We start from the raw sequence: 12,425 nt of genomic DNA, 5'->3' as shown, positions 1-12,425 counted from the left end.
ACATGTATTCCTCCCTGTTCACTTGCCCTCCACTTGCACTCAAGTGGAGTGCAAGTGGACGGCAAGTGAATAGGGAGGAATACACGTGAGTCTGTTCACTTGGCAGGCAAGTGTAATTTGTCACTTGCAGCTTGGCTCTAAATCAGTTGTAGAGTTCTGATTTATAAGTCTTGTGATCAGCAAATTAGATACTGCCAACCACATAGCTGCAAAAAGCAAGCAACATACCTACTGCAGATTATTTAAAGGATGCATTTGACTGCCCAGGCTGGGGTGGGGGGAGGCTAGATGCAAGTCATTTCATGTTCAATAAGAAGGTTACTTTAATGGTCAAAGCACAACCATGGGAGATAGTGCCATCCTCTTTGCAGACTGCTCAAGGACAGATATGGCCACAAGCTGCAACACAGATATAACAAATGTAACGTAATAAGGCACAACCAGGACTCAACACTGGAACACAAGAGGCTACTGCTCAGGTGCAAAGGAGAAACTGACGTGCAAGTAAATGAGTTTGGTTAAGTTTGGCTCACAACTGCATTTGTGTTAAAATTCCCAGCATCCATGAACAGAATTACTCCTCTAGCATTCATCTCTCTAATCTAGACTGTGCTGATGTCAAGAAAAGCAGAAGTGCTTCCATACTCAAGATTATAGGGAAAGATTTAACTTTAGTCAATCTTATTTATATAGTAGGATTTCTATCTTGCCTTTCCTCCAAAGGCTATTGAACAGCAAACGTGATTCTATTTCTTTATGTTAGCCTAACAACTCTGAGAAGTAGGTTAGGCTATGCGGGCAGAGTAACTCAAGCAAGGTCACCCAACAAGCTTCATGGCAGAGTGGGGATCTGAAACTGGCTTTCCCAGATCCAAGCCCAGCACCTGATTAGACTGAAAAACAACAGAATTAATAAGACTTCTTGAAACAACAGAAAATCAGCAAAATGGATGATGCATAAGCAGACCCAGCAATCTAAGCTTCTGCAATATAACATTTATTTACAGCCAAACTAACACAATAGATATTCAGCAGATCTTCCCTTTAGCTGCTTTCATTCCAAGATGAAGCCAGAATCACAAAGTCAGTCTCTGCAGAAAGCATGTGCCTGATTTCCAGCTACTTTTGAGATCTTGCTATACTGCAAATTGGATCTGCAGATTGCTAGTTCCTTCTGCACACCTTTAAAGTTTTCTGCTTTTCTTCTGGCCGCCCTTAGACACTGGGTGCGCTTTTCTTCTCCCCTCAAACATGTGTTTCCCTTCACAATCCTCAAATCTTCCTTCTAACTACTGAAGAGATGACCTGGAGACAAAAAAGGGGAAATTTTGTGGAAAAACTGAGCCCCCCCCCCCCCCGAGGACTTTTTCCAATTTTTCTAATGGAAGAATTGGGACATCTAGGGGAACATCGGAAAGAAACTCCTATGAAATATTTTCTCTCTTAGAAAGAGTGAAATGCTTCTTAAGGAAAGGGTTTTCACACTCAAAATGTACAGCATCATAAAGAGTGAGTACATTTTCAATTTTCCAAATGGAAAAATTGGGGAATTTAGGAAAGCATTGAAAAAACCCTCTTATGCTGTAGACATATACAACATTTTCAAGAAGTTTTTGTTTAAATGTAAATAATTTTGTCAACAAGCCATTAATATATGTTTAATGATAACACATTGAGTTCAGTGTTGTCAGCGTTATACAGTTTAGCTTAACATCCAGACATGCCAGTAGTCCTATCTATTGTGACTATAAGAAAGTTTCTGTCCAAATAATACCCTTTTTACTACAGAATTTTTCTACCAACGATATTTATTTTTCCTACCTCCCAAATGGCAAAAATTAAAGATATATGTGCTATATAATAGCATTAAGTGCAGCAATTTGCCACTCTTTCTCAAGTATTAGGTATACTCACAATTTTTTCTTATGGAAAATGAAGACATTTATACTCTTTAATTCAATAAATATGCCAAATAGTATTTATGTGCTGTTATTAATTATGCATTTTATGTTGTTAAGTTAGTAAAACCTTTAAGTTTGATAGGAAAATAAATGTTTCATGTATTTCAATTCCCCCATCCAAACTTCTGTTTTTCCCCCAAACTAGAAAAACGCACCATCTTTCCCTTCATGGCTTCAAAATTACTGGAAATGTTACATTTCTAGAAGTTACCAACACAGCCTTCAGTTATCAGGACTGCAAGGTAACCCCTGATATCAAAGCAAAGTATCAGTAGTTTTGAAACACCTTATCTATGAAAGCAAGGGAGAGAAAGGGAGCCATAATTCAAGGTTTATTACTTTATGACAACTTTCTCAAATGCAATATAACTTTATATGACCTGGTTATTAGATATGTTGTAAAAAAAAAGTGCAGCAACACATGACCCCATCCTAAAATGTTCTTATAGACAAAGGCAGAATGGGAAGATCACAGAAAATGGAGTGAGGTATGAGATCTTTTTGTCCCAAGCACAGGTTTCAGGCCATTTTAGTTCTTGCTAGAGGCAAAGGGGAACAACTGTGATGTAGCTCAGTGGTCTTTAACTCAAAGGTCAGGGTAGAGCAGTAAGGTAGATTGTGGAACTTCTGCTGTAGCATGCAACAGTACTCACTTCCTTCAGACAAACATCTGACATTTTATTATCTCTTTAGACCCATCTGAGTCCACATCATGGCAACCATACTAGTACTTGAGTTGCCATTGGGTTCGGAAATATCTGGAGTTTGGGGAGTAGAGCCTGAGGAGGGCAGAGTTTGCAGCAAGAGGGTCCTCAGTAAGGTACAATGTCATAGAGACCACCCTACAAAGCAGCTATTAGCAACTCTGCTTGACAGTGTAGCTATCAATTTCTGAGAAGCTTAATTTGGATTTTTTTAAAAAATAGCCAGACAAAGCTATAGTTATGTCAATGAATTGGTCTGTTCACTTTATAGCAAAAATAGCCCCACAATAGCTCATGGATATCAATACAATCTATAGCCCATGCACCTCTTGTTAAATCAGCTTTGCAACCAAATTGATTTACTTAATTGCCTCATCTGTACCCTGCCTTTCTCTCCAAAGGGAACCAAAATCAGCTTATATTGTCCTCCTCTATTCCGTCTGATCCTCACAACAACCCTGTGAGGTATGTTAGGCTGAGAGCATATGACTGCCCCAAGGTCACCAAGCAAGCTTCCATGGCAGCCTGGGGACTCGAACCTGGGCCTCCCAAATCCGAGTCTGACACTGCAAGCGCTACATAATGCTGGCTCTCATATATCAGCAGCAGCACAAATGTTTACCAACTTGCCTCCAAATACATACCCATGCCGCTCACTAGGGTGAGTGCACACAACATTTCCAAATTACAAATCAGTTGTTATAAATTCTGCTTGACTGCCTGTGGGCAATTCTTACTTGCTGTCCATGAATGGCTGTTTGCTTCTGAGTTGAATGCAGTCTCAGGCTGTAAAGTGGGAAGATTCTCTGACTTTTTTCAAAAAATGTCACTTAATACTCACACCTCCAACCCAAACTCTTGTTTAAATTTCTACTAAAGTGTTGTTACAGACAGTTTAAACTAGGGCTGCGAACTCTGGATAGAGAACTTCCTAGATATTTGGGGGGTGCAGCCTGGAGATGGTGGGTTTGGGGAGGGGAGGGACCTCAGCAGGGTATAATGCCGTACAGTCTACTCTCTGAAGCAACTGTTTTTTCCCAGGGGAACTGACCTCTGTGGTTTGGAGATCAGGTGTAATTCCAGGAGATTTCTGGGCCCATCTGGAGGTTGGAAAGCCCAGCTCAAACTAAGGTAAGCACAGGGTACTTGGGAATGTATGTGTCCAATTTGCCCTGTAAAGTGAGATGTTTTCATGTCCTTGCTTCTTTTTCTAGCAGACCATCCACAAATTGTTTGTCTAACCAGTAAGCTCATTTTAGAAAGTCTCTCTGTCTAATTTGCTCATGCTCTCGAAATAGAAGTAATATGTTTTGAATTACAAGGGGTTACAGGAACATTCTTGTGGGGAGTTTGGCTTTTCATTGGCAAAAAGAAAGAAAAAGTCTATCCATGCTAGAGAAATCTTTTCCCTTACCAGTACAAAGCAGTTTTCAGAAGATGTTTAATAGCTACTGTTTCAAGGATAAGCTTACAACCAGTTTTAAAAAAATATCAGCACCACATGCATTTTTCTCCTCTATTATTTTAGCTGGTCATAAAAGCAGAATATTTCCTAAACTTTTTAGAAGCAAACAAAAGAATACAATTTCAATTTAAGATACACTGAGGGGGAAAACAAGAACTCTACTCCTATGCATTTTATTCTTAATTATATTTAGCTCACTCGTACCTCTTTAGTGATTTTGTCACTATTTATAGGCCGATCCCAAATGCAAGTACATTCTGAATTCGCTTTCTTTTATATTTCCAAATATTTGTTTAAAGCTTTAAAATACATTAAAGTGATTATGCATGCACTTTTTAGGATACAGTTATAGTTCCCTTAGGTCTCAAAACCAGGAGTATGTGTATCTAATAATTTTGTACAAGTGCAGCAAAAGTACTTGGTATTTCATGCCAATTTTATTATCTTGAGAATTTCAGATTTCATGTTTTGAAAAACCAAGCAAAGCCTGGCAGCATCCCAGAAGCAACTGCAGGAGTACAGCAAGGGCTCTCTAGGATTTACAGTGTCTCTGTCCTAGCTTTCCTACCCCCGCCTCCATAAAACTAGAAGGAAAAAAAATAACCAAATGCAGGCAATGTTTGTTCTAATTTGTCATTCTACCAGGCCAGAGAATTCAGCTTTTCTTGGTGCAGAACTTGTGCCACAACATAGCCATGCTCAACACAACATAAACCTTTGGTCTTACACTGCCTTAGTCTCATTTTATTTGTTGAGAGTTTTGATCTGCCCTACCCCAAGTACTACATGAGACAAGTACAGGACTACCTAGACTATAAATAGATTGTCTTCTTCCTTTCCATATGACTAACATGCAAACACTGTTCAGGACACTCACACCTCTTTAGTGATTTAGGAAGGGGAATTGCTGAGGGGAGCATCTAACAAGTGGCACAACATCTCACCTGTGTTTTTGTCTTCTTCCTGTTGCAGGTACCTATAAAGCTTGGACATGACCAAAGGCATGAGTCCTTGGGTGAGAGCTGAGGGGCAAGGCCCAGAGGACACTCAGTCCTTTGGCTCTCAGCCTGTGGCTTGCAGCTGATGCCTCTGGAAGAACCAGATCTACAGAATCCTGGACCAGCCAAAAATGTAGTTGTTTAGTATATAATCAATTATACATACACACATTGCGTGTCACTTTGGGTCCCTCTGGGGAGAAAAGTAGGATATATTAAATAATTGTAACATAGTTCCTGTGGAAGGAATACACCCTCAATACATCCCACAAGGAAGTACTTAACATTATGAGACACCAAGTAACTCCTTTTGCAAACACTGTTGTACTGCTAAGAGCAAGACTACTCACAGGAACAGTATACCAAAAGCACCATTCCTATTTTCTTGCTCTTACCTTGAAATGAAAGCAAGATCTTGTTAAAATATAGCACAAAACAACAACTAAGAATGCAAAGGCAACTGTAGAAATATTTGAAAAGGTTCCAAGGAACCAGAAAGCACAAGAGATCCACAGAGAGCACAAAAATTGATACATAATAGCCACAAAGAAGGAAATGCCTCTGAGTAGCAGGTGCCGTGCTGTATTATTCCAGGGAACTCTCTGTTTTCTTTGCATGCTTGGCAGATGTCTTAAGATGATCAGTTAACAGTGGACAAGCAGCATCCCTGAAAAACAGCTTGCCCCTACCATCTGTCTTTCCTTGCAACAAAGTTGTACGTGATAGTTGCCACTCCCCACTCCAGTCCTTACATTAGTTCAGCTGTTTAGATCCATAATTAAGCAGGTGAAACTTCTCTCAACATGGAGATAGAGAGATGGGAAGCAAATGAAATTGTTTAATTCAGTGATACAGTTTTATGGAAGACTAGGGATTCCAAAGTTTTCTGATGCCCTAAACAGAGCATGATTTATTTTGACTTCTATTTAGCAAATTCTGTGAAATTTCATATATAAGAATTTAAAGGTGTTCCCATGTTAACTTTATATTCCCATACCTACCAACAAATATTTAAATTGAAATAATTAAGAAAAAATTAATCAAGAGTGTCATTAATCAAGAGTGTGATTAATCAATTAATCACAGCAGACTTCTGATTCCTCTTCCTTCCTCCATGCTATTCCTGTAGTCCTTTGTCCCCTAGGAGTGAGCAGGACAGAAAGTGACACTCCACTGATGGAAATCCTTTCATCAGCTGATATTTTTGATGCCATTGAGGCACCTCAGTTTCATGTCACTATCCATGGTATCTCCTGTATTATACGTTATTTCCATATCAAACTGGTGATTACAATATCCCTTCCACTATCTTTGTTTTATTTGACCAGCACAACCAAACAAGTGAATTGATAACTAGATTTTTTGACTTGGATATGTACTTTATCCCCTACCTCAATTTACAAATCAATAAAATGTATTTGCGTATTCTCTCACATAATTCCTAGAGACAATCACCTAAAAAACATTAATTACAACTTGGAAACAATAAAGTTTGCCTAGTATTGTATTGAGAAGGGCATTGCTACTAATTTTATTACTCATCAACATATCTTCAGCAATGGTAAATTTTCCATGAAAAAATAAAGCACTGGAAAAATTTCCACCTTGTATCGATGGCTTAATTTTGACACAGCACTCAAGGCACAGAAGTGCCATTAAAAAGGTGGCAATGCTATTGAGTTGTGAGCTGGGAGTGCACTCAGTTCATACACATCAGTGGCAAAACCACTGCTGTTTCTGCTGTCCAGCATTTCAGACTGCGCTCCAAAATCCTCCAACATATATTAGCGCTGCATAAAAGACAAACAAGTAGTATGGAAGAAGGTTTCTTAAAGGTAGGAAGCTTGAAACCTACTGCCTTTATAAACATGTAATTTCAAAGGTCCAAATTATGGTGCTATCTGTACTGTATTAAACCAGTACGTTCGGACAGTTCATCTTAACACTACAAAGCAAACAGCACACAATTATGTAGACTATCAAACAGATGCTGCTTCGTAACATTTATGTAGCACCAAAATCATGCAAAGTCTTGTAACCTTAGGAGACAAATAGACTTGACATGGATGCACAGGGCAAAGAATGTCCTGACAGCCAGTGTGATGTAGTGGTTTTAGTGTCAGAGTAGGCGGAGAGATCCAGGTTCAAATCCCTGTTCTGCCACGGAAGCTTGCTGGGTGACCTTAGGTCAGTTATGTACACTCATCCCAATCTACCTTACAGGGCTGTTCTTGTGAAGATAAAATGAAGAAAAAGAGATCAATGTAAGACACTTTGGGTCCTCATTGGGGAAAAAGGTAGGACAGAAATGAAGTAAATAAAGGTGGCAGAAGAACAGCTCAGGAAAGTGTGGCATGCATCTTTGCTCCAGAAGAGTTCACAGTATGTGATTCCTCCAGAAGAGTTCACAACATGTGATTCATAGATGGTCTCCCTTCCATGCACTAAAGAGTTCAGGCATGCTCAGCTTCAGATGGCCCTTTGTGGTTATTCTGGTGATTCTGAAAAGCTTTTGTGAAATACAAAGATTTTCGAGGGACTACTTGTAGAACAAGAAACATTCAAAGCAAAGGCAACAACATGGAAGAAGACACAAATTCTGAGGCAAGAGAAAGCAAAAGCAAGCCAACAAATCCTGCACATCAAAACAAGGTAACAGGACACCTGTAACTGAATTAGGTTACAATTCTTACATGTACTTCAAAGTACACTGCGTTGATATCAACAGGGCTTGCTTTCAAGTGCATGACTTAGGAAATGTATGTGTCACAAACCTATTGAGATAACCAAATACTCCCAAGTGCATTTCAATTAGGGAGTTTCAATCATCTATTGGTTTAAATTTGTGTCCTGCTCACAGGGAGGGACATTGGAGCCAAAGATTAAAATGTCCAACTGCAGAAAAAAGATAATGTGTATTTAAATTATATACTGCTTCGCCACAACAGTCCTCCATCCTATCACACTGGCCACCACCCTCAAATGTAAAAAGGCACACGGTTAATAAAAAAATTAGGCATCTTTGTGTGCCTTACTGAGGCATTGTTCAGTGACGTTTAACAGCTGCCGAACTGCCCTGTTCTATATTAATTTGAACATGCATATTCTTGCACTGCCTTGTGAAAATCATAGTTTCATTCCCTTTTCCCTGTCTATAAAAAGCTTGTTTTCAACTGACTCCCAGTCACAGCTGAGCTCTGATTTGCAAATCTTGTGATCAACTCTGTGCCTGTGCTAATAATAGAGAATTCTAATGATCTATTAACTATTATATTTAATTGTTGTAACTTGCACAGCACATGTGCAAAAAGCAAGCAGTGGGTTATTTAAATTTAAATCCACTGTGGGTCATTTAAATGTTGCATTCAACTGTGCAGGTGCAAAGAATGAGCAAACTGCAAGAGATTCTGTCCTCAACAAATGTATCACTTTAATAACCCAACCTAGACCCTGGGAGATACATACTTCTTCTCAGGTAATTGACAATGTATAGATTGTGAACTGCACAATTGCAAAAGCAGCAGCAACACAGAAGTTACAAACATAATGTATTGACCAAGGCATGATCGAGACATGACCCTGGAGTACAAGTGGCTACTGCACACGCAGTAAAGATGCTTGGAGGTAATTAAGTCAAGCATTAAACAACTACACCACGATCAAGTAAAGGAGCTCAATTTGCACATAAAAACTGAGGTAAATTTCATCTGGCAATCACATCTGTATTACAGTTCTTAGTCTCTTCAATATATACTGACAATAGAAGCTGCAACCCCACTTAGCATACTGCATTCAAACAAATGCAATTTAATTTCAAAGAAAATATACTCTAGATCAGGCTGGCGAATATATTATAAATATAATGCTGCTTTAGCAAAGGAAAGAAAATGACAGATTGAAACCAAGGATTTTGCCTGTACTAGCTCCAAGAAATTCAGTTATTATTCTGCTTCTTGCAAAGGGATAGTTCATCTGGGTGTGACACTGCACTATGACTGTAACAACATGTGGCAGCAATAGAGGAAAGGAGTAGTTGCTCACCATGACTGATTCTGTTTCTCAAATCAATGGAAACTGCTGCTACAACACCTTTATTGCACTACTGAAAAGCAAAGCAAACCAGGTAATTTAACTCACTTAATGATTTGTCTTTACTGGATGGAAAGATATTTTCAAGCTTTAGACGCCCCAGAAACACACCATAAAGGTGAAATAATCATCCTGTCTAATTGACAAAGCTGCCTAGTTGTTATTCTGTTTTGCTTGTAAGAGATAATGACAAATCCTAACATGGTGACTCAGGGTCAGCGCAATCCCTATAACAAACCTTAAAACTTTTATAAGAGTCCACTTAGCACTACTGGTCTAATTTCTTTTGTCTCTCGTCTCCAGTCTGAAACTTAGGTCACTCATTCAAGTCAGCAACAACTAGATGCTCCATTGAAAAAAGAAAAAGTAGCTGCACTGGTCCAAAGCAAAACCCCAAAACAACAGACACATTTTATAAATGCCAACCAAAATAACAATACAACACAATTGGCAAGCTTCTGAGTTTTACAGAACTCATCATCATGCCAGACATTTATAAAAAAGAAAGGGCAAGGGGGGAAAATCATCTCTCAAGCCATGTTTTTAAGGTCTCTTCATGAGCACCTTGTTTTCTATAGATATGTTACCACATTTCTGCTGTATTCCTGCTCTCTACTTGGGAAAGATTTTGTGGTCTGGACCGTATCAGTCTAGCTGCATGGTGCAGCAGCTGGGTATCTAACTCCATACTGTAGTTTAGCTGCCACATCAACCAACATTATGACCCAGCGGTATTCAGTGAAATACATGCCAAGTATAAGGTAAAACAAGGATCTCTAACATACTGCTGGAGAGTCACTTGTGCATCCCCTAATGAGGAAAATATCCCAAAAAGATCTGCCTTCGGCTTTAATTTTTATTCCATAGGATTTTTCTCTGCGCTGCATAGCTACTGGCTTCATTTCTGGTGATCTTTATTTCTAGGGATGGTCCATGCTCTGATCCTAGGACAGGACAAAACTTGGTAATTTGTTGGCAGGGCAGGGAGTGAAGTAGCTCAGGGTACTGTATTACTCAGAAGTAGCTGTTAAAGAAAAGGTTGGTAAACCCTGACATAAAGGATAAAAAGTGGAGGGGGGGAATGTTTAAAAGGAAGCCCTGCTTAAAGAGCCATCTATGCCACACAACTGCATACTATGCTAAACAGAATTCAAATACAAGGTCTAGTAACAATCTTGTACTTGATAAGCATTGCAGTAATACAACCACAAAACCATAAACACTGCTCCAAAGTACTGAAATGCCTTTGATATATTCCAAGCAGGTATTTGTGTATGGAAGGGGGTAGGAGAGAAGGCTCAATACTGGGCTAGGATAGACCTTTGGCCTGATCCTTTATGTTCTCATAAAGGTTTAGATAAATTCATGGTACAATGGCCTGTCAGCAGTTATTAACATTTGAGTATCTAAATAATCTATCGCTGAGTAGCAGTTGCTGGAGGAAAAGAACTACAAGAGGAAACTGCTGCAAGCTTCCAAGTATATCAGGACAACAGCCACTGGGAAACATATGCTGGATTAGGTGGACTTTTGATAAGATCCAGAGAGGGCTTCTTGTTTTATAAAAGACCCAACAGAAATCCTGCCAGACAAACATATTCGCCACTTTTTATTTTATTGCTATATGCCAGGTGTCTGCCAAAGTACTCGTTAAACAACTGTTTAAAAAATAGCAGTGATCAAAAATACAACCAATTGAGAAGATTTACAATCAAAATTGCTTTTGAAAAACCAACAGGTTTTACAGATAGTAACAATAAGTATGATACCATACACTAACAACCACTATGCATAATATCTGATACACAATTAATCATGGTCAAAGGGGGCAAGGAAGCAGAGCTTTTTTCAAAAAGGAAAATTTGGAAATGCACACAATTACAATTTTCACAGAGAGCCAACCACAACAACACACCTATGCACTTTCCTGGTCACCCTGCATAAGCTTCGTTCCTTAGAGCCCCAGTTCATGACATTTAACAGCCTACACAAAGCGAGAAGAAAATCCAGGGTGAAAGAAGCAAGGCTGAAAGGGAAATAAATACTTGTGCTTGTTTTTCAAACTGCACAAATGTCCTTCCGGAAGTACACTCCAACACATTTTGCATCCGGCTGTGTTTATCTTTAAAAATGCTCCTGGAGAATGGAAGATTAGCCATGCCAGCTAAGAACGGAGCCTCCACGTCCAGGGGCAGTCTACCTTTGGAGGCCAGCTACTCAGTTCGGCGGATCTAGCAAGGTGAAAAGGAGGAGGGCTCCTGCCTGTGCAACCCCCGCCCCTTTCCAGGAAAGAACTATTCCAATCACCCCCTTTCCCAACAGAAAAGGGCAGAAAGAGAACCCCATCCTCATCCCCAGGTAACAGAAGCACCTGTCCCCGCCCTCCCCTCCCTTACAGATCCGGGGCACGAAGACCCCCTTTTCACCTCAGCCTGAGGTTCGCCATGAACTCCGGCATGGAGACGGCGTCGAGGAGCACGAAGTCCGCTTTGCCGAACTCCAGGCTCTCTTGCTCCGCCATGGCGCCGACGGGACGGAGGAGAGACCGGGAAGGGCTGGCTGAGGGGGCGCCGGGCGAGAAGGCAGAGAAGCCGGCGGAGGAGCGAGGGAAGGAAAGGAAGACGGAGCGAAGCGGACACAGAGGGAACCGGGCCACGCCCCCTCACCTGAGAGGCCGCTCTCGGCGGGAGGCGCGTCACGCCCGGAGGCGGGGCTAACTCTCATGCGGAGAGGGGAAGGACACGCCCACTCCTGCCTCCGCCCACCTGCCTCCTTCCCTGCGTACGGCCGCAGCGCCACCTGGCGCCTCACTTCCGATCACTTTTGCCTAGAACTAAGGTGAGCAACTTCTTATCGCTGCCGACCCGCAGGTGGTGTATGGAGCTTTCGCGGAATTGCACCTAATCTCCAGGCTGCAGAGATGAGCTTTCCATGGAGGAAACTGTGGACTCTGTGGCTATACATCCCTGCCCCAGACTACTTTCCCCACGCAATACCTCCAGGACTTTTCCAAGCTGGAGTTGGCAATCCTACCTTCTAACTTCGCTCCCCATTGAATTAGGACTTGGAGGAGGGGCTTACTCGAACTATCATAGCAAACCTGTGACCCCTGAAAGGTGCACAGCCCCCCAAAATCTTATGCTGCAATAAAATTGTTAGCCACAGAGGTCTGGGGGGGTTTGTTTGTTTGTTTACTATAAAAGGGTCT

At 40.8% G+C, this 12,425-nt stretch overlaps 1 protein-coding gene across 1 annotated transcript in view; it reads right to left on the bottom strand.

Moving 5' to 3' along the window:
* Positions 1-11,848, bottom strand: part of MYO1D (myosin ID) — a 153,345-nt gene extending 141,497 nt beyond the window's left edge. The window contains exon 1 of the mRNA XM_054992565.1: positions 11,644-11,848. Coding sequence (XP_054848540.1) covers positions 11,644-11,738 — 95 coding nt within the window. The 5' untranslated portion in view covers positions 11,739-11,848. The remainder of the gene's footprint in view (positions 1-11,643) is intronic.
* Positions 11,849-12,425: the final 577 nt, after the last annotated feature.

This window comes from Eublepharis macularius, chromosome 12, assembly GCF_028583425.1.
Source record: "Eublepharis macularius isolate TG4126 chromosome 12, MPM_Emac_v1.0, whole genome shotgun sequence".
Classification (NCBI taxonomy): Eukaryota; Metazoa; Chordata; class Lepidosauria; order Squamata; family Eublepharidae; genus Eublepharis; species Eublepharis macularius.
This window is presented reverse-complemented; position numbering and strand designations above follow the sequence as displayed.